Here is a 26,619-nt window from a genome sequence, read left to right as displayed (position 1 = left end):
AATTTACTTCTAGCCTAGTTTGAACAGTAAAAGGGACTGTGGTATAATAACTATCTAGCCCAATAATTTATAAATAAAAGCAGAAAAATACAAGCCCTATGAATGTTTTAATACACTTTCCTAAGAGATATCTGAGCATTATTATTTCATAGTGTTTGTTCTGTGAAAAGTTGATAAAGAATGGGAAATTACTGCATTCAATGTATACCCTTAAATGTTCATATTTCATGAACTTAAACCTTAAATAATTACTCAAAATGTGTTACAGTAATATTAATTAAATATTAAAATTGTAAAAAATGTTTTAAGTGTAAAAGAAAGGCTGAATGACTTTTCAGATGATTGTGTATCTTTGTAATTAATAGACTAATAGTCAACACTCTTCCCAACCTGACACCAATTCTTTATATTATTTCGCCACATTTGGTATGTTAATAAATTTAGTGCATTGTTTGATTGCAATAAATACATTACTATAGTTACTTATAGTGATGGGCGAATGTGGGGTGTTTTGCCGAAAAATTTGCAAATTTCCAGCGAAATTTGCAAAACACGAAAAATTTGAGAAACGGCGCCGGCATCTCTTTTTTGATGCCAGTGTCTGTTTTTTTGGACGCCAGCATCCATTTTTTTGGGCGAAATGGCGCCGGCGTCCAAAAAAACGGATGCTGGCATCCATTTTTTTTTTGGCGGCCGCAAATTTTCACCGAGGTTTCGCAAATTTATTCGCCGGCGGCAAATCGCGGGAATTCGCAGCAAATTCGCAGCAAATTCGCCCATCACTATTTACTAATGGAACAAATCCAGATATAACAACTGCAAAGCAACAAAACATTTGCTATATATATATATATAACTCAAGGATGCCAGCACAGCACTTGTGGAAGTGTATGTTGCCTGGGTGCAAACCCTAAAAAATCGTGAACAGGCTCAATAGACTCTTGCACTCACAGGTCTTATGGAGGCAAAAATATTTATTAAACAAAAATAGAAACTAACGTTTCGGCTAAGCCAATAGCCTTTATCAAAGTCTTTGATAAAGGCTATTGTCTTAGCCGAAACGTTAGTTTCTATATATATATATAAAATAAGATATTGTTTTTGAGACACTGTCTTTATGCTGGTCTTAAACTATTATACAGAATATAAAATTATACAAATAATGAAATTCAAAATTTTTACAATGAAACTCCCCTTTGTATTTTCATATTAAATATAATGCTTATTATAAGTAAAGTATTTAGATGAATACACTTTTTATACTTCAGGCTGAAAAATCTAATTATACCTCAAGCTATGTGAATATATTAGGTTTTATATAGAAGCCCAACTTGTAAATGTTGTTATGAATGTTACAATGATTTTGGATGAAAGTTTGACATAAAGTTGCGGGAAAGTATTATACTAAATAAATGAGTTGGACACACACCATGAGTTTGGCATCGCTTCATTCTGAGAGGATCTGTGGAATAGCGTCCTTCCCAAGTGTCAGTCATGTTGTCCTTTCAGACTGACTCTGCTTGGCAGACTTCACAGAATAAGAATTAATGACCTATTCTTAAAAATGTAAATGTCTTAGGCTAAATCCAACATTTTTTGTTGTTTTTTTTTGTCAATTTAGTTTTTTTGTCCCTTTAGCCATTAGCATTCATAGCGTTTACTGAGCACTTTACTGAGCACTTTTACTTTTTTTCTTTTTTTTGATATTACTTATTCTCTTTTTCTCTCAAACTTAACTGCAGGGACATAGGAGTCAAATTCAGTTCCATGGGAAAACACTATTTTATGGTTAAAACATATGGGCGACATCCAATTTGATGAGAACATGTCTTCCTCTAAATGTATTTCTATTTATTTCCAAAAGTCTTCAACTGATTTTTCATGTGATAAATAGCCAGATACGTTTTTCTCAATGAATTGCATCTGGTTTTATAGGAAATTCTGGAATTGAATTAGGAGTTGAGTTTTTCCTGATCACATAGAATATAGCCCATTAAATCCAACCAATCCTAAAACTTTAAAAGATTATTTTTATAGTATAAAATCCACAATAATCATAGGTATATTTTCTAATTAGCATAGTATCTGTTTTTTTGAGCTCTGGCATTGGGGGCTCACAAGGCTGCAACACCAAGGGCCCTCCTCGTAGCCATCAGGGCCTATCCTCCCCACATTCAACAGGGACTACGGATCAAGGAAGTGTGCCGGAACTCACCGGCCCAGTCCAATTCTGTGCATAAAGATACTTTATATCTCACTATTTAAAGGGCCATCAATGCATTATAGCTGGAAAATTAGTAGAGATGAGTTCCTTATTCTGATGTGTTTTTTTGGTATTTCTCAGAATAGAATATCAAGAACAAGTTATTAGTGATGAAGCTATATTTGTAGATGCCTATTAAAAAAAGTAAAACCATATTCCATCAGACCATGCCCAATTTGCTGCTACTCCATGCCTCCGATCTAGGTTCTTGTAAGGGTATTATGATGCAAAAATGGACTATGGGAGGTCACAAAGCCAAAATGGCTGAGGCTAGCCAGAATAATAGAGATTGAAACAGAGCTAGCAGGACCTTCATATAAGCAACAGGGAGATAATTATACATTCACATCTTAGGGCCATCATTGATATAATCATTTACCCAAAATGTAAGGGATCCTTAATTCTTTTTACAAATAGGTTACTGTATATTATAGACTAATTTTTTTCTTATAGTTTCTGAGAAATATATATCTTTAGGTTGCTTTCTCAAACTAACGTTTATTTCCCACTGCAAAAAATTCAGCCATGCTGTCAGTCTTTCATTGCATATTGCGGTGTATTGATGGAATAAGCCAGATAGAATGAGCAATATTTATGACTCACAATGTAAGTGTGTTGGTTTTAGTTGTAATATAAGCTTGGTTGAGGGATCTTTATATATTGTTAAATATATAAATGATTGTAAGGAGCAATAATCATAATGTATTTCGTAAATTTTTCATAATAGTAACAGCTCCTTTAATGGGGGTGAGTTTGCTACTCCATTGATATTTAAAGGAGAAAGAAAGGCTTGGTGCACTTGGGGGTGTGAAATGTTAGGCAACCCCATGTTATTGTGTTGACTTACCTGAAACTCCAGTCCTGTGCTCCTATCCTACCATGGTGCTCACTGGTATAACCCCGGGCCGGTGCAGTTTTCTGCTGATAGGAGAACCAGCTTGGGTTTTCAGGTAAGTCAATAAAATCACTTGGGGGTGTCTAACATTTGGCATCCCAAAGCGCACCAAGCCTTTCCTTCTCCTTTAACTATGACATTTATAAATGAACTGATAAAAGCCCCATACCATTTTTTTTCTTTATTATAAATTCTTACAGAGAAAATCAGCTGAAATAAATAAATAGGAGGATTAAAATCCACTTTAAAAGAACAGAAGACTGGGTTCAGGTCACGGTTTGAGAAATAAAGAAAGTTATCTAGAGTGACATTAAAGAAAATGGAAATGCTTACATGAAAACAAGTTTCACAGACGCTTTTATACTGTTGGTATTTTAATTCTATAAATGCACATAGATTTTCTTTCAGAGCTCCTGAGATCTACACAATCGCTTTAGTGCTATCGCATTCATTACTATTCCTCCAGGTAAAATATCCATAAACTAACGTTGGCTGAATATTAAAAAAAAAAAGAAAAAGCAAATACTTGGTTGCTGGTTAATGATTTATACTTCCTTCAATATTATAATATTTCTCCTTTCCCTGCCCAGGGATATTGCAATTAAGAAAAAGACCAGAATAAATGTTTGCGTGAGCTTTATTATATCCAGGATTTTTGTGATCATCTTAACAAAGGTCTCAGTGGAGGCCAAAAGCATAAGCTGTAAAGATGCCCCTATACACATCTTGTAATATGAGATTTTAACAAGTGTGCAGTTCTTACATTTACCATCCACCTAGCACAAAGCCTTTGCCCCCATCTCTCTCTCTCACACAGTGATATCAAATTCCTTTAGCAGCTTGAAAACATTGGAGTCAGCAGAGTTTGTAACAATGGAATCCATTACTTTCAGAGGTTAGAACCAAACTGACTATACCAGTTGCAATTCACACTATATATATATATATATATATATATATATATATATATATATATATATATATTATAAATATTTTATTTATTAATTGATGCCAGTGATCTCAAAGGAAAACAGAATTATAAAACTACTGGATGAAGAAGATCATGTGAACATTTTAGAAATCCTGTCCATTGCTCAACTGATCAAGACCTCTGTATTTATGCATTTACATGACATAGAGTAGTACAGTTAAATAGTTATGTTTAGCCTATGGCATTTCTATGCCAACGTCTTTCAAACAGCTAACTCTTCATCAGCAAGATAATGCCCCAATTTTGCCATTTTTAACAACGTGAAACCAGCATGGACACTGCAGATTCCAAGCTGAGCGCTCATAAAATGTATGTTGGAGTTCTGTAGCATCTGGAGTGGCAAAGTCTGCCTTTCCCTGTACTAAAGAGCAGTGTGAGACTTATCGGCGCCCTTACAGGAGCACTGTCTTGCTGCTGACATGCTTGGTAGCTGAAGTTCAACAACTAGTGATTTATAGATTAGCTGTCACTGTGCAAGGTTAACAATACAGTAGAAACTCAATTTTCAGTTCCTTAATTGGCCAAAGTAAGTGTGTAGCAAACTGAAAAAAGAATTAAATGGTGTAAATGGTGCATGGTTAATGGTGTAAATTGGGAAATGTATTATTTAATTCTTATTGTATAGCTTTAATTGCAAGATACATTACACAAAGTAAAACTATTCATTCAGAACAAATACTTGTCCAGCAGTTCATTTGTATCATAATATGTGACCTTTTAAAGAATATTACCAAACAGATGTATACCTATCAGTAAATATTGTCCTTTTTACGCATTTTATATTTAGACCATTTTGTAATGATTTGTGTGTCACTCACTGATCACCTGACAGGAAGTAATGCAGGTTCTAACTGAATCAGGAAACAGTTTAGGAATAAAATAGTATTTTACTTGAATTTCACTTACAGCTTTCTAGTTGCATTATACAGGTTTGCACATCCATTGGAAAATTTTTCAGATCCATTGGACATGATAAAGTAAGGGTCAGTCTGAAATGAGAAGATATATCAAATATTACTTTTCAAGTTCAAATAAAAGGTAATTGACATATGTCATATTATGAAAATATGAATAAAGGAATAAAATGGAAAAGTTTTATTTTGAAAAGAAGGTTATTCAGAAATAATTTTCTTGAAATATTTATAAGGGGTCATTTATATAGACCCCCGGGGCAGAAGTGAAAGGGTGATTCCCTTAAAGGGCACCATTCATGACCAAAATCATTTACTAAGTAAAGTTCAAGATATCCGATTTTTAAAACAGTTAGAATTGTTTGTATAATGTAAATGATCAGCTCACTATTCCTTCTGCAAGATCTCCCCTATCTCCCCTGCAGTTCTAGCTGAGGCAGGCATCTTGGATTTCACTGGCTCCTCCTACCAATATCTTCCCAGCCAACTGCAGCTCTGAAATCTCGCACATGCTCAGTTGAAATTCCTTGCTTGCTTATCAACCCTTCTAAGCTATTTTCAAATCAGCCAAACCTCTGTGTTAGCTGCTGTTCAGTAGTGCTGCCACCTGCTGGAAGTTAGTGTGAGCCCTTCATTTGCATAATGATTTATGCAGGGGACAAGATAGGGAAATATCCTAGTGGAGGAGTTTACTTAAACAAGGCATTCTGGGTAGAATACTCAAAGCAGTGTTACAATCTGATCGTGCTCCTGAAATTTGTATATTAGAGTCTCTGTTATAGTCACAGTATGGCCTCCCTCAGTGAAAGAACCCATTTGACAAAGTAAGGGATTTTTTTTTTTTTTAAAACCTGCAGTTTTTTCAAAAAGCTATATATGTAGTTTGATTAAACGTGTTTAGCTTGTACTGGTCAGATTGTTAATATGTGTTTGATTTTGGCTGTGATAGGTGCCCTTTAATGATAGGGTTCAGAGCACTGCCTGTGTGTGGCCTTGTACTGGAGAAATGTAACACGTTTCACGTAGAGTAAAATTTGCCAAACGCAACTTTTTATTTTTTACTATACATTTTAGCTGATGGGCGGTTTTTCACAACGAAACACGCAAGTATATTTTGCTCATCCCTATTGACAAACAGATAATAATACAATGGATAATTCATTCTTGATTGCCTAAAACGAAATCACGCTGCATCATTAATCTATAAGGTCATGTATATGCTACCTATTGGTGGAAAGTAACTGTACACTGAGTGCTAGACAGTAGAGAGACAGTAGAAAGGGAACATCAAACCTGATCAAGATTGCAGACCAGAGGGGTCATTTACTTATTATGCTAGAGCACCAAGGGACACATTTTCAATCCTTAGCGCTTGCTCTCTAAGTACGTGTGTCCAGATATGCAATTGGAAACTCATAGTGAATTAATGAATGATGCACAATTTAGGGGACGGGTAGGAGGTGGGAGTGGGTATGCCTAAATGCCTTGCCAAACAGAGGCAGCACTTCATCAGGAAAGAACAGGAGGGAAAGCGTGTACAAAATTACAATAAACATGTTGGTTTTCACCCTCAGTAAATAACCCCTAAACAAATCAGATATCAAAGGGTGTTGCTTCTCTGCGTTAAACTAACCATGAGGGAAAGCTAAACTATTTGCAAGACTAGCTTCCATGAAATTAAAAAAGAAAAAAAAACTTCTAAATGTTTACCATTACCATTATTTTCTATCCAGAAAGGGGGTATCTCAGGTAGAGAATGGACACCCCAGAATGGCACCACAGACCTGCACTTGTGGTTAAACTGAGAGGGACATCAGCAGTAGTAGGCTTTCTTAAAATCAGTTGGATGGTGGTGGTTACTAAACCCTAGGAAAACAGTTGTGGTCAGCCGGGAAGATTCTCTATTCCAGGAGGCTGTAGGGAACTAAATGAAGCTTAGAACTAGCTGACAGTAGAACAATACATCATCTAAAAGATCAGTTGCAGAAGGAGCAGTAGGGACAAAAGGGATTTAACAAGAACAGCATATAATTCAGACTGGGTCAATAACAAATTAACAGAATGCATTACAAGATTATTTAGAAAGCACAAAGTAAAAACTCATCCAATCTTAAATAGTAATTACAATTCTAAATTCAATGCCATGTGCCAGCTGGTAATACCACCAAAAGCATTCTTATACTTGGATAATTTTACAAAGAGAGTTCTATAATATTTTTGTGCACTCCTGTCTCCAGAAACTGTATAAAATTGCAAGGCTCATTGATGTATTCTGCAGAGGTCTTTGCCCACTAAGGGCACTGTGTTTGAGCTGGTCTTCTTTCATCCACGCTAACCATTCCTGATAAGTGCATGCATACATTTGTTGAATTGCTGAAAAAGAAAATGCATTTTTTTACATACCTTATAGAGTAAAGAACATTTCCATCTTTGAAAATCCTTAGAAGTTTGTTGTCTGTAGTGACTTCATGAAAATTTGCCCCCTTTTCATTTGCAAAAAATAAATCAGGTTTCCAAATAGAGTCCAACATAGATGGATCCAAATCTAGAGAATCATCTGGATATTCACTGTATGCAAGGCGAGGGTCATTCCACTTCTGGCGTAAAAAGATATTCAGTCTGTAATCCTATTGAAAAAAGATAATTGTGTTAGTATTACCCTGTGCAAATATATGAAAATTAATTCAACAGGGATGGCTGTATCAGTGTTACCTCTATGTTACCTCTATGTACCTCTATGGTTTGGATAATTAATAACTAATAATTAATTAACAAGTTATTGATTGCTATAAATATCAGGATGATTGCAGTCATGTTACTCAAGAGAATAGAGGTGACCTATGGTCTAACATTACTAATGATGGGCCAGATTCAATTTAGTGAGAAAAAGATTCATCATGTGAAAACTAATGGATGAAATTCAATTTGAGATACAGAAAAACGTATCTCACTGCTTATCAAGTGAAAACTATATTGAAGTCTATGGGAAAAAACTGGAACTGAATTAGGAGAAAAGTTTTTTCTCCTCAAATTGAATCTCACCCATGAGTTTTCTCGTGATAAACCATGAGATAACTTTTTCTCACTGAATTTAATCTGGCCCTTTATGAGGATACGCATGTCCATAATATCATATGTAGATTAATTTATTTAGTATAAAGCACTAGTATGGGTGTGAGGTATTTGTGTCACTGATAAGCTATACATAAATTATTTTAGCTCATGTAAAGAAAGAGATTTTTTTTTTAAAAAAGGATAAAGGATACATTGTTTAACTGGTAAATTTCCTTTCCCCCATCCTGAAGTCAGCACTACACTGTGCAATCATGAACATAACAAGTAATACTTGCTGATAAGATCAGAAAAGACAAATTAATTCAATGGCTCTAATAAACTGAAAATTGATTTTCTACTAGAGCACAAAGAGAAACAAAAGAGGACTATATAAACAGCATACAGAAATGTTGCATGTTTAAAACAATTTAAGACATATATTTTTCAAAGCTGTGTTTTATTTTTAAATGTGTTCGTTGAAAAAAGGATACAAAAATAAATCACTTTTATTTCATGCAATCACAGCATGTTTGCTGTTCAGTGTCTGCCCTCTAAGGTCTCGACAAGGTAATTATCACTTATAATGGCCAACTATTGCATTTGGCATATGTTTTGCTAAGAAAAGAACTTATTGCATGGTAGCATATGAAAAGAAAACTCTCAATATTTTTTGTCCTTAAAGTTTGTCCTGCTGGATTTCTTCTGAAAAATCCCTTCAGCCATTCTTCACTCCCACACATGATTTGTTTTCTCTTTTCTAGACAACTGACTGTGTGACTACTGAACAATGGAACTGGTCACTTTAGAATATAATAATATATATAATAGGACATAGAGAAATGTTACCAATCCCCTTTTATTTAATTTAGCTGGGCACATTATAGTCTAATTGTCACTAAGTGGTTTACCTGGGCTGCAGACAATTATTATTGGTAATTATTCAGCATTAGCTGGCCTGTGGGATGTTTAACCAGAGCCACCACACAGTGCACCATAAAGAAAGGACACACTTGATTAGCCATTATGCTTTTTGAAAGAGACAAATTCTTCTAAAATTAATTTTTTTTTTACTATATGCCTTTATGTATGCACATAAAGGGATTGGTGTGTGCTTCTAGCAGTTATAAAAAAGAGAGAAATCACTTTATAGAAAATAATCAGGGAGAGCCAAAACCAAAGAAATCGAAAACTTTATTTAAAACTGGTCAGGGACCTTTACTGGCACATATTAGATTACTGAACGGTTTTAACTGCAAATCTTGAGTGCTGGTGCTTTTTTGATGTCTCTGTATTAGCTTACAACCTCATCAACTTTCTGGTTAATGAAGTTTTGTAAAAAAAAATGTTTACATTGTGTGTATATACATTTGAATGCTCATTTACCACAGATAAAGACACACGTGCTGGAGAGGTAAGGCGTCTCATATATAAAAAGAACCTGCACCTGTATCAATTTCTAGTGCAAGGCCCTCAACGCAGCTCACATAAACCCTATGGAACCCTGCAGTTAAAGACAGCCTTTAGCAAAAGTAAGAAAAGGGCTCCACTGTGCTTGAATGGCATGTAGGGTATGAGTATACCACAGGACGCCCATGGCCCACCCACATGCTGAAGACATACGCCCTTAACACTTTATTTTGTGATCACAAACCGTTGAGCCTTTAGATGACACAGGTATGGGATCTGTTATCCAGAATGTTCAGGACCTGGGGTTTTCTGGATAATGCATCTTTCTGTAATTTGGATCTTCATATCTAATAAAAAATTTAACAATTAAATAACCTTAATAGGCTGATTTTTCCTCCAATAAAGATTAATTATATCTTAGTTGGTATAATGTACAATGTACTATTTTATTAAAGGAAATAGTTAATAAATATCTGGATTTATCTAATAAATATCTGGATTTTTTGGCTAAAATGGAGTCTATGGGAGATGGCCTTCCAGGAACATTCTGGATAATGGGTTTCCTGATAATGCAACCCATACCTGTATGAGAGAAGGGGCCAGATGCAAAAATCATGATGCTCTGTAACTGTTTCAACTTTACCTCTTCATTGTAAATGAGCAACCTGGTCTTTAAAGGACCAGTAACATCAAAAAAAAATTGTAAAAAAAGTCTTTAGTATACATCGAAAAAAAAAACACCAAGACACTTAAACTTTAAAATCGCAAAGCCATTATTAAGAAATTACTCACCAAAACTTTGCTTCCACTCCTCTTCAGAAAAGGCAACACAGCGACAATCTATCATGCGGCACTCGATTTCTCCTCCCTGGCTATCTCCTATAAGGAGGCAGGCAGGGAGGAAAAATCGAGCGCCACACGATGGATCGCCTGATTGCTTTCTGAAGAGGAGCTCAAGCAGAGTTTCGGTAAGTTATTTCTTAATAAGGGCTTTGCGATTTTAAAGTTTGATTTGTCTTGGTTTTTTTTTTCTATGTATACTAACAAATTTTTTTTCAATTTTTTTTTGATGTTACTGGTCCAGCACAGAAACAAACACAATGCATCATTTCAGTCACAAGAGGGAGCTCTCATATTCTGTGCACTGACGTAAAATAAAAATCAGGTCAGAGAATGATTTTCTGCAATAATGATATTAAAGGTAGTTTCTGTATTCAAAGCAGGCAGCAGTTCATGATTTGTGAAATAATTCATTTACTAAGAAACACAACACAATTTAAAAAAATGCAGTTTGCGTCAAATGCTTTTTGTAGCTCATTATATCTGAGGCCTGATGTTATACAGTTATCCATTTATTTCGACTCAAACACTTCAGTCTTACAGATTGATGTGTTCAGTGTGTAGTGCAATAGATGGACATTCAAACTTAGTGTGGCAATTAGAGTGCTTATATACTGGGCCTATTGGACTATACTACTAAAAGTATAGCAGGGAGGCTGATAAACCAATGTTTCTATATAGCTGTAACCTTGCTATCAAGGTCAATCTGAGAATCCGCTGACCTGCTGCTCCCTTTGTATTCTTAAGGTGCAGGGCGGATTTTGCGCAAAATGTTGTGTTCCGGCACCTAAATCTGCCATGTCTGCCTGCACCCGCACAGAAACAATGCTTCCAGGTGCAGTCAGAGCAGGAGCAGAAAAGCAGCGGGGCAATGGATTCTGCCATCATCTGGTCCTGGCCTAAAGGGGCTCAGCATAAACGCTAGGTAGAGGAAGATTTTGTGTGAGTGCTTATCTGCTGCACTGGGTACTCCTGAAACAGCAGCTGGATGACTACTACACCAGTATTCTATCTTTAACAGAGCATTCTGTCACAGTGGGTACAAATTCTATCTGATAAATGTGTATACTACTTCCTATGTTTAATTGATGTCCATAAACAATGCAATAACTCCATCAAGTCAATTTAGTGGGGCAGATAATACAGGTATGGAATCCGTTATCTGGAAACCTGTTATCCAGAAAGCTTTGAATTACGGAAAGGGCACCTCCAATCGCCTCCATTTTAATCAAAAAATTTTAAAAAATAATTTCCTATTTCCTTTGTAATAATAAAACAGTACCTTGTACTTGATCCAAACTAAGATATAATTAATCCGTATTGGAAGCAAATCCAGCCTATTCAGTTTATTTAATGTTTACATTATTTTCCAGTAGACTTAAGGTATGAAGATCCAAATTATGGAAAGATTTGTTAATCTGGAAAACCCCAGGTCCCGAGCATTCTGGATAACAGGTCCCATACCTGTAGTCCCACTTTTATTCCTAATGAATAAGGTTCTTCCACCCTCTCTCTGGTTGCCTATGCTTTTAGGAATGCTAAATAGAAATAATTCAATTTAAAACAGTATCAAGAGTAGCGTAAAGGTGATGCATTTAATGGCTAACTGTATATAAATATTTAAAAACAAGCTTTCTGGACTATAAGGTCCCTTCTGCAGGCTAACATTTAAAAAATAATCACACTGAAATTATCGAGCATATTATTATTATTAAAAACGAGGAGTCTTTCATTTGAAACCACTTCCAAGAATGGGATAAAAGAAGGTGCTCTGAACTGTAGTTTAGATATTAAATGTAAAAGGTCAATGGCCAAAAGAGTGTTAAATGACGTTTATGGGGTGGCAACGTTGAATAAATATGAAGCCATTAAAATATATAAAGCCAAGGCCTAAGTTCATACTTCTTATTTTCATACATTTAAATTCTCAGATTTTCTATTTGTTCATGTCAAATGTAATTTTAGCACCAATACTTCCTGTCTGAGAGACAATGATCTGGACTAGAAATGCTTTTTTACAGCTGATATTTCTATTTAGCTTTAGCTTGTGGTGCTGCTGTGCATATTCCTGCTTTTCTTGATTTTTTTCCCTTTAACTTTTATGGGAAGTCCTCCTGCAGGACAGTGCACATTATCATGTAGACAACAACATTGTATTGGACATAGCTCAAGCTGCTGTCTATTCTTAGGTTTTTCAAATTTTCTATTGTAGGTAGCCAGCTACATTGTGCTGCTGTCTATACTGATAGAGACTTTTACTTGGTTTATATACAGTACTGTAGGTATAGATCAGGCTAAAAAATGAATTGTCTATAACTGAAATATCCTGGCTGAAATCAATAAAATCTGCTGATCATGTTATACTTGACCACATTTACAGATGGTCAGATTACAGTATTTGGATTGGATCTCACTGAATATAGGAGGGTGATGTGATTGATCCCTGTGAAATCCTATTGCACGATGACCTCCCACTTGCACTAAGAGGTATAGTATGGATTTTATGGAATGTACCGTTATCCTTCTTGTCATTCAAAACACCAGTTTCTCCCTACCTCCCCAAAAAAACCCAATGAGTAGAGAGTAATAATCATTAGGATTGACTTGAATTGTCATTGTTCAAAGCCTTCACAGGAATATATTGACAAGTTTTGTTGGGAGAAGTTACATTGATTAGAGTTTCCCTGTGTGCTGCAAAATATATTAGCATATGCTCCATTTTACCAGATCTCATCTCATGTCTTTACATTCTTTTTTTTGGTTCCTGATAATTAATTTCATTTAAACACCGGAGGCTTAAAAGACATTAATTCTGAGAAAAAGAACCATTTTCTCATTTCCATTAGAATTAATATTATGTGTGATTCACTTAGTAGCACAGCATGTAGCTAGGTACATAATAGCTTCACTGCACGTCCTAAATGGAGACTGGCTGCTACATTGGAATTGGCCAAACTTCACATGCAGGATTGCAGTGGGACACATACAGATTTGTTGTAAATTCTATGGAAGACATTAAAGTGCATAGGGAGCAATAAGGCATTTGGAGGCAGTAACGTAACTTGGTGGGGGCGGGCCCTGGTGCGGGCTGTGCAGACGGGCCCGCCCCCACCCTCGTCTGCGCGATTTTTCCAGCCGGTTGCAGCACGCATGATCTTCCAGGGGGGCCCTGCGGGGGTGCGGTCCCTGGCCCATTTGCACCCCCTGCTCCCCCGGTAGTTACGCCCCTGTTTGGAGGGCTGAGTATGTGGCTCTGTCACTTTTTTTAAAATTGTCTGTAATAATAAAACAGTACCTTCTACTTGATTGCAATTAAGATATAACAAATACTTGTTATTAGAAGTAAAATAAGTCTATTGGGTTTAATTAATGTTTTAATGATTTTTAGTACACTTAAGGTATAGAGATCTAAATTACAGAAAGACCCCTTAACCCGGAAAAGCCTAGGTCCCATGAATTCTGGATATCAGGTCCCATACCTGTACAGAATTGTAGCTGCTATGCACGTTTTTACCTGCGTTATAACCATGCATACTGGTGCCAATATTTTATGTTTCCCTATACTTAGAAGAAGACAAATAGATCACAGTTTACTTTGATTTATTCACTTTGGGTTAGTTGTGTTCCAGGAGGGTAAAAATCAATGTGAATGGTGGTAAAATAGTAGCAAATCAATCTCTGCATCGTGAATCGCCACGTATCATGCCACATCAAGATTTACGCTGATTAATTTTCTAATCTTTATATGGTTCCACCTTTAAGGAGAAAATATAAAAAAAGCCATAGCTTTTAAAGAGGCAGAACACACCATAAATGTTTAGCACAAGCCAAATAAGTGAAAAAACTTAAATACATGTATTGTGCCTATAATATTAGTAGCTTTTGTGATACGTCTCTCAGGGTGCTTAGAGGGCAGGGAAATTGCTACTCCCTGGAGTTGCCTAACAAGTCCTTTGAGTGCATGATTGTTTATAGTTAGCAATGGGGACGTTGCTATGTTAAAACAGCCAGAGGTGAATACGTGAATATGTTTTTTCATAGTTTATAGTTTTTACCTGTTTCAGTCACTAGATGACAGTAAAGGCCAAGGAATCCCTGTGATGGGTTCTGGAAAGTACTGTAGGTGTCCCTCTGTATCAATGAGAAGGAAGGGGATTTCCCTGGAAGTGATATAAGGAAAGGGGTGGCTGACCCAGTCCTGTTTGGCTGATGATAGGGATAACTTGTGATGTTTTGTAACAGTATTTAGGTTGTGAACAAGTATAAGTGACGCTGTGAATCTGACTGAATCAAATATGTTCATTTGCTAGACTTTTGTGAACCAGTTAAAAACTGGCGACTTTATCTTTCAAAAAAACAAAAGGTTCATTTTGACCTTAATAGGCTGAACATTAACTTTTTAAAACAAGCTCATTCCAGTAAACCCAATAGCAAACTCAAAAGAGTATCTTTACCCTCCTCCCAGCAATGCAATGAGAAAAAGTCACACATTAAACAAATAGCAGGGGACCTTTTTACCCATAAAGAGGATCACCGTACCAGAGGCCACCCCTTCAGACTAGAAGAAAAGAACTTTCATTTGAAGCAACGTAGGGGGTTCTTCACAGTCAGGACAGTGAGGTTGTGGAATGCACTGCCGGGTGATGTTGTGATGGCTGATTCAGTTAATGCCTTTAAGAATGGCTTGGATGATTGCTTGGACAGACATAATATTAAAGACTATTGTGATACTAAATTCTATAGTTAGTATAAATATGGATATATATAATTTATGTGAAAGTAGGGAGGGGTGTGTGTGTGGATGCTGGGTTTTCATTTGAGGGGTTGAACTTGATGGACTTGTTTCAACCTGATTTAACTATGTAACCATGTAACATGGCTGGTAATTTGTAAAACCAGCTATGGCCTTGGCTGGGCAACCCTATGACCAACCCATCACTGACATTACTGAAGGTGACGGGACAAGAATGAGTATTGTATAAGTGCTGCAACATCAGTAGTGGGGACGGGACTGGGTTGAGAGGTCAGGGAGGGGTTGGACTGCAGGTGAATATTGACCTCCACCCAACTTGCATATGGGGGCAATTAGTCCCAGGGATTGGATGGGCTTGGGCCGTCCCAAGCATCCAAATGACTGTTGGAATCCATGTTTTTGTGAAAATTAAAGTCGCTTTATGGTAAAGTACTAAAGCAAAAGGCTAAATGACATGAAGGCAATTGGTTTACTGTATGTTAAAAATTGGATATAGGTTCAAATACAAGGATATACCTTCCTTTTACAATTTCCCCATATATATTTCAGTGTGCAACAAGTTCTTGCTGAGATATAACAATCAACATAGTGTGCACAGAGTGGCAAACCTAGCCGCATTCTCTCCAGCTGGTCCCAAACTTGACAAGAACGGCACTGGAGCAGCACTAAGTTTAGAAGCAAACATGGAGTTGTATTGAGGAGATCACAAACAGGTATAAACACAGTAAGGGCAGACCCACTACAGCCACAAAAGGGAAGCCACCCAGACCATCATGCAAGCAAACAAACAAGAAACAGTATTTTTTAACATCTACCAACATACAACACAAGGAATTGCTACTTGCAAAGGGTTTATCTTTGATCCCCACACATTATTCTGACCCATTTTGACCCCTTTGAAACCATGCAAGACATCTATAAGATCACCCAAACATTTACCCGAACTATTGAACCAAGTAGCTGGCTCCCTAGGGATTACACTAACAAATATAAACATAAATAAGATGCTATGCTCTGAATGGGACTAGACTCCGGTTGACTAAATGCTTCTACTTATGAGTTTCTAACCACCAAATATCCTAAAGTCCCTATCATAGGCACTATTCCAAAGATTCATGAATCCACTACCCATCCACTGGTTGACCTATTCTCTCTGCCAGGGACTCATTGTTCCAGCCTGTTGCTAAATATCTTGACTATTTTTTTAAATCTAGTGTTAAAGCTATGGACATCTACTTATGTGACAGTACCCATATGATTAACCTACTACAGGATTTGTCCATCCCCAAAGGGTGCCTCCTGGTATCCATGGACATGCCAGCATATACATCATTCTACATGAGGAATGTATTGCAGCCATAAAACAATCCCGCATTCAATGTGGCCAATAGGGACCCTCCCATTGAATTTATCTGTTCTCTTGACCTTACACTTTCTCACAATTACTTAATGTTTGAAGATAAGTTATATTTTCAGACAGCTGGGACTGCTATGGGTTCAAATGTAGCACCTTCATTTTCTAATTTGTACATGGCAGAATATGAAAATGAGTCCATCTTATGATATTTCCATAAGTCCATCATTTTCTAAAAATGCTACATTAATGTTTTCTGGTTTGGCAGGGCTACTCAGGAGAATTATTAGCTTGCCTAGAGTATTTTAACTCACTAACCATTCCAGTTAGGTTTACTATGCAGTTTAGTGTCTAGAAAATACAGGGAGGGTAATGGACTAGCCACTACCCTGTTCTGCAAAGCTACTGACAGAAACACCATTTTGCACAAACACTTGCTCCTCCAGGGGGGGGTCTTCATAGATCCTTTAATAATCAAGACTGATGCTCTGCCCAGCCCTAGATACATAGTACTATAATACCCATTTGTGTTCATCCTTCATTGCCTACTGCTTCTTGCTCCCCTTTTCCGAGGCAAAGTCCAGCAAGGAAATGCTTGAGCAGTTTAGATTGGCATTTATTATTTTCTATTTACAGCTTTGAAATCTTCACACTTTTGCCATGGACACAACAATCAATCTAATGCTTTAAAATTGCAGGCTGATAAGAAACATGAAAATGTGAAATGACATTCGTGGTTAAATGGAGCTTTTCAATAATGAGTTGATGCAGTTCATGTTGGTTGGGATCACTTACTGGTTATAAGAAGTATAACAGCCCTATTCAGGTTAGCAATTAATCAGTTCTCTGGCTCTGCTCCAAGACTGCTTCACTGAGTCCTATTGCAAATGATCATTATTTAAGGACAAAAGTCTCTCTAGACTTGATTGGGACTGCTCAATTTCTCAGCTAACATGCAGTCATGCTCTGGTGACTGTTCCCACCAAGCCTGAAAAGCCATATCAACAATCAAAGTAAAGCAGATGTCAGCTTAGCTGGATTACTATTTAAAAAGGGAGAAGTACTTGAAAACAAGTATTGATCAAAGCACTTTAAATGAGGTATGAGACACCACAATTGTCCTTTTGTTGGTGCATATTTCCAATGGAGCCCAAATGAAGGATTTCAGTATAAGCTATAAGGCTCACCATATTTAATGCACAGCCCCCAACCTTTAGCTGGATGGACACTGAAAATATGTTGATAGGCAGCACAGACTGTTCCTATAATAGAAGGGATTCATTTAAATGAACATTTTCACACATACTATTGAGGTTTCCTTTCCCTTACCTTGAAATGAAACCAGACTTGAGGGCTCCAGTCTTTGCCACATACACATTTTAAGATATTTTAGGGTGTAATATTGGCCTTTTCTATCTTTTACCTTGAGCCACCATTTTGTGATGGTTTGAATGCTTCTTAACAGATCACCTGACCTTAATGTTGTCCATTAATTGTCTGATGAGACCTAGCATGTATGTGTGCCCTTGGTTTATTTCTGTGCACCGTGAATTGTGTAATCCCAAGGGGCAAGCCCGGAACTAGGGGTAGGCAGAGTAGGCACGTGCCTAGAGCGCAAAGCTTGAGGGGCACCAGGCACATACCTTCCACTGCTGCCTACCCCAGTCCGGTCTGTAGTCCTAGTCGCTGCGCTTGTTTGCACACATGTGCGCTTATGCGAGGGGTAACGCATCCGGTCAGTGTAGGGATGCACTGAATCCAGGATTTGGTTTGGGATTCGCCTTTTTCAGCAGGATTTGGATTCGGCTGAATCCTTCTGCCCGGCCAAACTGAATCCTAATTAGCATATGCAAATTAGGAACGAGGAGGGAAATCGCGTGATTTTTTGTCACAAAATAAGTACAACATTTTTGTATATATGATATACAGTAACTTATTGTTATGTGTCAATATTCCTCATCTAGGCTGCTACAATTCTTATAAATAGATAAAGGCTTTGTTGCGGCACAGTTTCCCTTTAAAACAGTCCTTTAAAATACCAGGATGCAAACCATAATTGCAACTGCTTTTAAAAAGCAATATGTTATGTGGGATTAAAGTCATTCTACAGAAGTATATAAACGTATGTCAGTGGAAGACCAAGGCTAGTAATATATTTCAGTGCTAGCTGCCCCCATGATAAATCTCCGTCATTTTATGATTTACTACAAGGTCATATAATTCTCCTCTAATCAATAACTCATATACTTTCCCGTAGGGTCATCGAACAGGATACAGCAGGCACACTGCTTTGGAAATACAAAGGATGGAAAGCCTTGTTTGAGTCCCACAATGGACATTTTAATTACATTATTAAATTACACTACAACAAAATAGATGTTCCACTCTAGTTATTCTAAGAGAGCCCTTGCAACTGCTATATCCAAAGATACAGAGTTAAAACACAATGGTTATCATAAAAGTGTGTGAAATTATAAACGTTCAGCAGAAATTCAAATTTAGATTTAGGTCCCTTAAAAAAAGAAAAAAAAGCTACATATAAAATACAAACATCTTTTTATAGGCCTTCCTTGTTGTTACTGTCTATTCTGTTTAAAAACAAATAAGTTCAGAAATATGGTCAAACTAAATTACATATACAAACATATTATGTGCCAAAGCATTAAAGCTAGTGTACACACTAACATGCTTGTGAGGAGGGGAACAGGGAATTGTAGGTAAAACTACCTGATGATGTGGAGTCCTGCCCGGTTTTCCAAATTCGGAAAACTGTGCAGGCAGTTTTGAGCCAGGTCAAAATCGGACAGGTGGCATCCCTAGTTGTTCACCATTAAGTTATCTTTAACTATATTATAGCATTCTTATATCTTTAGCCGCTTTTATCTTTTTTTTTTTTATTTTAAATAATTTGCCTTCTACTTCTTCTGATTCTTGCCAGCTTTCTATTGGGAGTCACTAACCCTGGCAGCCAAAAAACAACTGCTCTGTGAGGCTACAATGTTGTTCCAGTCTTTCATTCAAACCACTGCTTGTTGCTAGTAACCCTAGTAACCAAACAACTGCCAAAATACCAAACTGGAGAAAAATAACAAATAAATTAAGACATGAATGGAAATTGTTTCCGAATATCAGTCTACATCAGACTAAAAGTTAATTTAAAGGTAAACTATATCCTTATAGACTTCTTCTCTTATATCCTATAACACACGGTTCAGCCAAAACATCGTATGCAGAATATTCTGTATAGTCTGCTTATTGTTTGTTTTAGGAGTCACTGATTATTATATTATGTACTTTTTCAATATAAAAAATTGTCAAAGCGAATATTTCTGTATTTTTAATACATAGCTGCATTGTGTGATTTTTGGACACATATGATGAGCCAGTGATTCCCAATGGAATGTTTCATTCTGCATTTTTTGCTTTACACATTCATTATTGTGTCATTTGTGCACAATTACTTGTATGCTGCTTTTAATTGAAGCACATACATTAATGAAAATGCTTTCCAGGGTCCCTTGAGAGAAGCAGATGCACACGCAGCAGCTAAAGTGCTCACTTGTGACTCTTCAGTGTCACTAAATACAGGCAGTCCCCAAGTTACATACAAGATAGAGTCTGTAGGTTTGTTCTTAAGTTGAATTTGTATGTAAGGTGAAACATATACATTTACTTATTAAATGCAACAAGACAGATGTTTGTCTTAACATAGTATTTATTTTTTACCTTTCTGTGCATGTGTAGTTTTACCTTTCTGTACTCTGCAGTAGACAACACACACCAGAGGGGATTGGGGCAGGTGGTTTATTAAAGCTAAATGCTAATAAAGTGCAAGCAAACCACAGTACATTATTGTATTAATCTCTGTTTGTAAGTTGGATGTATGTAACTCGAGTACACTCTGAAGTCAGTGGTGAAAGGATAAGCTGTCACTCTGCCTTAATGATCACAGGTCACCACTGAAAAGAGGCCAGATGAGCAATATAATATAGTTTTATAGTTCATGTCCACTTTGTAAGCTTATGGTGCTGTGTTGATGGTCTTAGGTTCCAGTAAAGCACTAAATAATTAAGAATTAAGAATCGGAACAAGATAAATAAATGCAAGCCTTGTTTTACATAAGTGTATTCAATATATAATGCATGTGAGCATTTGTTGAAATCTTTAAATTAAATAAAAATGTGTTACAAAAAAAAATACATGAATGCAAGAGTAAGAGTGCTACTCTCTCAAATATTATAGTATATTGCTGCAGGTAATATTGGCAAGCCACCATTGTACAGTTATCTCCTTATATAATATAAGGTCATAGCATCCACAATTAAGTGTGAGACTTCAGCTGGTGAAGGCTATGAGATCTTTTATGGAAGTCCCATATCCCCTGCATTAATGTTCCTTCTAATTCCTTCTTGGCTTGAGCACACATTTTAAACTTTTGTGTGCAGTTTTTAAAAACTGTGTGCTCAGGTTAGGATTAATACAAAATTTTGTGTTTTCACACAAAATTCTTTGTGCGCACCACAAATACGCTGGCCTCAAACCTTAGAGGGAACATTACCCTGAATAAAGGCACCTTGTTGGGCTTTCTGTCATGCTCTCTTGTGTGTCTATACAAATACATGTACAGTACTTTATTCCTTTCTGATGCCTTTCTGACTTACATTAAAATGTGTTAAAATGTGAAATGCAATACATTTTGTGTCATACAGCTATATAATCTCTGGAAAATTACTTAAAACTAAACCTGACATTTTACTATTTATGTTTCACATTTGAAGTATTTGAAAACCTAACATTTGTATCAGTCAGGGAAAATAATGCTTGTAAATTACAAAGCTCTACCTAAAGAAAAACCTGTCTGGTGGGAATCCTACTCAGGTTATGTGGTTAGAAAGGGAAAGTATTACAATGAATGTTCTCCCAAGGGCGCTGTATCATTTTCATGCTCTCTATATATATCTCCCACAGATTTTTACAGGGTAATAAAACTACAGTTAACTAGATTTACGCAGTTACATAAACGACCCAGAATATGATTGGAAACCTTGATGAGATATCCAGAATTAATAAAAGGTCTGCAAACCATGTAACGCATTTAGGCAATCAGCTGTAATAACAGGTAAAAGCTAAAGAGACAGATAAACCTTGTTGGTGGAGAGTACTGTAATATGAAATTAAGCCAAACCTTGTACTCATTTAACCACATTTTCCATCACGCATTCTGTTTCCTATAGAGAATTTTCACATTAAAATTAAATTGTAGGTAGAAATAAGAAGTGCAGTATATTAGCAAAGATGAGACAGAAGCTAGTACACTGCCAATAAGATACAAGGAGCAGATAGCAATAATTAAACATACCTGCTATGATTTTCAACTTTATAATAAAAGGAGACAATAAAGTTTTTTACTAATATGTGAGGATCTACGTATGGGATCAATTGTTTGGAAATCCGTTCTCTAGAAAGTTCCAAATTACGGGTAGGTCATCTCTAATGGATTCCATTTTAATATAATTGTTTAAATTATTGTCCTTCTGTAATATTAAAAGGTAGCTTGTTCTTGATCCCAACTAAGATATAATTAATCTTTATTGGAGGTAAAACAAATATACAGGGTTTATTTATGGGGTTATTTACTAAGCCTTGAATTTATCTGTTCGGACTTTATAAGGCAAAAAACGCAAATTTTTTTTAAATGTATTATACCCTGATGCTGCAAAAAGCCAGAATCTGAAAATCGGACATCTCAGACCTGCCGAGGTCCTGTATAAGGCAATGGGAGATTTTATTAAGTTTTTTCATGATCCAATTAATTGTTTTTTTTTTTTTTTAGAAATAAGGTCAAATCGAGCATGGGAGTTTGGTCATGGTTTTAAATAAAATATGAGATAAATTCAGATTTTAGTAAATAACCCCCTTAATGGTTAAATAATTTTTAGTAGACAAAGTATAGAGATACAAATTACATAAAGACCCCAGGTCTCAAGCATTCTCAATTTAACCTATTGCAATAAACTGAAAAGAGAAAAGAACCCCACATATAACAAACAGGATTTTGTAGTAATCCCAAAATTGAGGTGTGTTACCTGATCGATAAATTAATTAAAGATGTAAGTGCCAATTAGGGCATGTATCAATTCCTTCTCCTAACAAACATACTGTATATTAAATCAAAATCAAATAAGAAGTCAATTCTTTTTAAATAGGTACTAATCAATAATTAAGGTGCGATCCAATAAATTAGTTAAGAAATACTGCTCCAGGCATTTACTAATAGATCTATACCTTATCACTACAATTAATTTCAATATAATACTAAAGTGCAGTTCCTAAGTGGATAAAGTGCTAGTGCAATAAATAGTGAGGATTACTTAAAGTTCATTCAATGTCTAAAAAATAGTTGTAAATCTAATGACCAAAGATGGGGGTGAGTTGATAAGAACAATTCATGGCTCAAATCCATAATTAGAGTTAATAAGAAAATTGGAAAAATTGGATAGAGGGTGCTAACTGCTAACTGCCTGGTCGTTTTCTAAGGCCTGGGACACCACAAAGTAGGAGGCAAGACAGGGTATTGATGTATTAGCTTGCCCTAAACTAAGGAAGAGCTGAATAACCCTAAAAAGCCACAAATCCACGGCCCCTTAGAAATGAAGGAAGCTTTAAGAGATTAAAGAAAGAGATGGATTTATTATGCCAAGATATATTTGACCTCACATACCCAGTACTTCTAGAACAAACAGATGCTGAGAGTAAATAAAATAAAGGATAGGTTAAAAGTCAAAGGAACGCCAACGTGTTTCACTTAACAGCTTTTTCAAGGCACATTGAAAAGCTTGGCGTTCCATTTATTCTGACAACAGTCAGAACTTTGCATATAACCATCAAACAAATTATTATTCAATTAAGGGGTTCCATATTCTTTTTGTCCTCAATTTAACCTGTTCTCACTTTGTTCCCAGTTTTGGCCCCATTCGAACATTGTAATGCTGCTTATACTCACACTAGCGAAACAATGCCATGAAGGTATTCAAGATACTAGCAAAACTAGCCTATATATAATAGTGCTGGAGAAGGATTGCATTACATTACATTTTGTTCTATGCTGTTCCATCTTTTGCTCTTGTCAGAATGTCTATTGTACTTAGATGTGGTCGATGTGCACTGTCTGAACTAACCCTGTCTCAGATAAAATGGATCCCGGCTAAAATACTTATAACAGTTATAGTTAAATGTTACCCTGACCTGACTGCTAGACCATGTTATGTGCTCTTAGTAACAAAAAATTAAGGAGCTAAAGATATTTCAAACAACAATTTTGCTACAGCTTCTGTAACTGTATGTTAATCCCATAAACACAACTCCTGTGTAGTGCCTAGCAGATACACCTATGATTTAAATGACCTCTAAATTTTAAGAGTATGAAATCTCTCTTGGCTAGTTTCCATATGTCATAGCAAGTGAGAAATTCCAGTTGAATATTTTATGAGATACAGAAAGAAGAATGCAACAGACTAACACTTGATTTCATCTATGTGGAAGCAACAATCTTAGAAATCCCAGAATATTGCCTGCTAAGCTGAATAACCACGCACAAGATCCATGAAATATACACTGCCTTGGATTCATGATTCTGAAGCTGTCACATTACAATGAATATTCTATTTCCATAATGTTGTAGTTTAATTCTGTATATTCCTTATGTTGTTGTAAAATTCTGTAATCACAGAAAATTATTCCAGAGAGCCACAAAAAAAACAGAATGTATTAAGTGAGATATAATTCTGCAATACTTCTCCTTTCCTCCACACATTTATGTGAGGGCCCTGCTGAAACAGAGGGTCTAATGCAGTGTTCCCCAACCAGTAGCTCATAAGCAACACGTTGCTCACCAACCCCTTGGATGCTCCTCCCGGTGGCAGGTGTTTATTTTTTAATTCACTGGCTAGAGCCTTCTGTAGGCTGCTAGTCCATATAGGGGCTACCAAATAACCAATAATAGCCCTTAGTTGCCAGGAGCCTTTTCATGCTTGTGTTGCTCCCCAATTTTTTTTACATGGCAGTGTGGTTCATGGAGGTTGGTCTAATGTAACCAATGCTTTACACAAATTCGTTGGGAGCTAGTCCTGGGTCGGAAAAATGGGTTACACCTATTACACCTATTACAAGCAAGTGGCAGGTTTTAGGCATGTATTTTAGGCACAATAGGTGAGCAGGAATGGACTAATATGTTAATATGATGGCAGACAATAAACCCTTCATAAATTCTAAATAAAGGAAAACTTGTGGCTTATCTAGACATAGATGGATGAGCTAATTTATTGTTATTCTGATTAAGTTTCCATATTCATGCTAATAACATATGTTTCTATTGGTGCCGATATTTACCATATAAATTGAAAATACAGTAGCACACGGCTCTGTCTCATCACAAGTGATTTACTCATATGGATGCACTTACATAAAGCATTATAATATTAATAGACATTCCATTACTACTTATTCCGGAGGTTCGGGGGTACTGTTTGTAAGGCAAGGAGCTAAGTTTAGTATAGAGGCCCTGGGATTTACCCTGATTAGTCAGAGAATATGAGAAACATAACTGGAAATCCAATAAATAACATGGAGGATATTGGTGCCAGTATTTCTGCAAAGAAGCTTAATAAAGAAGGCTAACTAGAAGTGCCAGATAAGATGTGTGCGAGCAGGGTGAATGCACACAACAGATTTAACAGATGGTGACAGATAAATAAAAACCCACAAATAAGGGTTGATTATCTGGAAGGCTGGAGGCTGAAGCCCTCTAAGTGGTTTTAAGACCTCAAGCACACCTGCAAGTCCTTTGACCTTTATATCATTTAGGCATAATACATATAAAATATAGTACATTCTTGTTCTTGTATGTCTCATCAATTTTCTATATATATAGATTTCCACAATAACTGTGAGGCACAAGCATAGGGCGAGTTGTTAACTTAATTTTTTGCCTAGAAATTGTATTTAAGGGATTAAAGACTGAAATTTCAACAAGGCTCACACAAAAAATCTTGTTCTCCATCATGATAGCAAACTGCGCTTGCCATTTAATTGCACTATGCCTGACTGTCACCAAGCACTCGGTAGATGAGACACCTTCTGATCTTGAGGTTAGTGCCTTGGGGAATTTGTCATCAGCAGCTTCTCAATGTCAAATTCAAGGATGTTAAAGAATTCACTCAAAATAATTTTACAAAAGGCCCAGCTATACACAGTTTGTATAATGTCTTTAAAGGAGAAGGAAAGCTACCGAAGCAGTTTATTGCCAAAAGATTAGCCACAGTAGTGCAAGCTATAACACTATATTTATTCTACAGACTGCTTTACCATACCTGAGTAAACAGCTCTAGAAGCTCTCTCTGTTTGTTTAGGATAGCAGCTGCCATATTAGCTTGGTGTGACATCACTTCCTGTCTGACTCTCTCCCTGCTCACTCATAGCTCTGGGCTCAGATTACAGCAGGGAGGGGAGGAGGGAGGGGGAAAAGGGAGGGAGAGAGGAGCAAACTGAGCATGCTCATGCCATGCCCTGGAGGTTTAAGCTGAAAACAGGAAGTCTGAAGCCCATGTCTACAAAATAGAAGGAAAGAAATGTAGTGTTTCTTTTGACAGAGGACTCAGCATTGCTTTTAGGGTTTACAGGTGTATTTATATAGACAGTTTCTGAAAGCTAACTTAATTTTAGCCTTTCATTCTCATTTAAATCTATTTCACCTCCAGGTACTAATAATTATTTCTAGGGATGCACTGAATCCACTATTTTGGATTTGGCCGAACCCCCAAATCTTTCGCGAAAGAATCGGCCTGATTCCAAACCGAATCAGAATCCTAATTTGCATAAGCAAATTAGGGGTGGGAAGGGGAAAACATTTTTACTTTCTTGTTTTGTGACAAAAAGTCACGTGATTTCCCTCCCCTAATTTGCATATACAAATTAGGATTCGTATTCGGTTCTGCTGGGCAGAAAGATTTGGCAGAATCCTGGCCAAATCCCAAACCGAATCCTGGATTTGTGCATCCCTAATGATTTCAAAGCCAATGTTTATCATGCCTGTATGTTTTTGGGGTGGGAGGAAACCGGAAGTACCCAGAGGAAAACCAAACAAGCACAGGAAA

At 36.5% G+C, this 26,619-nt stretch overlaps 1 protein-coding gene across 1 annotated transcript in view; it reads right to left on the bottom strand.

Annotated features, from left to right (window-relative positions):
• glra3.L (glycine receptor alpha 3 L homeolog) overlaps positions 1 to 26,619 on the bottom strand; it is an 84,817-nt gene that overhangs the window by 12,864 nt on the left and 45,334 nt on the right. Inside the window, exons 4-5 of the mRNA XM_018230778.2 lie at positions 7,464 to 7,687; positions 5,056 to 5,138 (exon numbers count right to left, since the gene is read on the bottom strand). Of these exons, the coding sequence (XP_018086267.1) occupies positions 5,056 to 5,138; positions 7,464 to 7,687 (307 nt within the window). The remainder of the gene's footprint in view (positions 1 to 5,055; positions 5,139 to 7,463; positions 7,688 to 26,619) is intronic.

Source organism: Xenopus laevis, chromosome 1L (assembly GCF_017654675.1).
Source record: "Xenopus laevis strain J_2021 chromosome 1L, Xenopus_laevis_v10.1, whole genome shotgun sequence".
NCBI lineage: Eukaryota > Metazoa > Chordata > Amphibia > Anura > Pipidae > Xenopus > Xenopus laevis.
The sequence above is the reverse complement of the archived record's forward strand: the minus strand, read 5'-3'. Positions and strand labels throughout refer to the sequence as shown.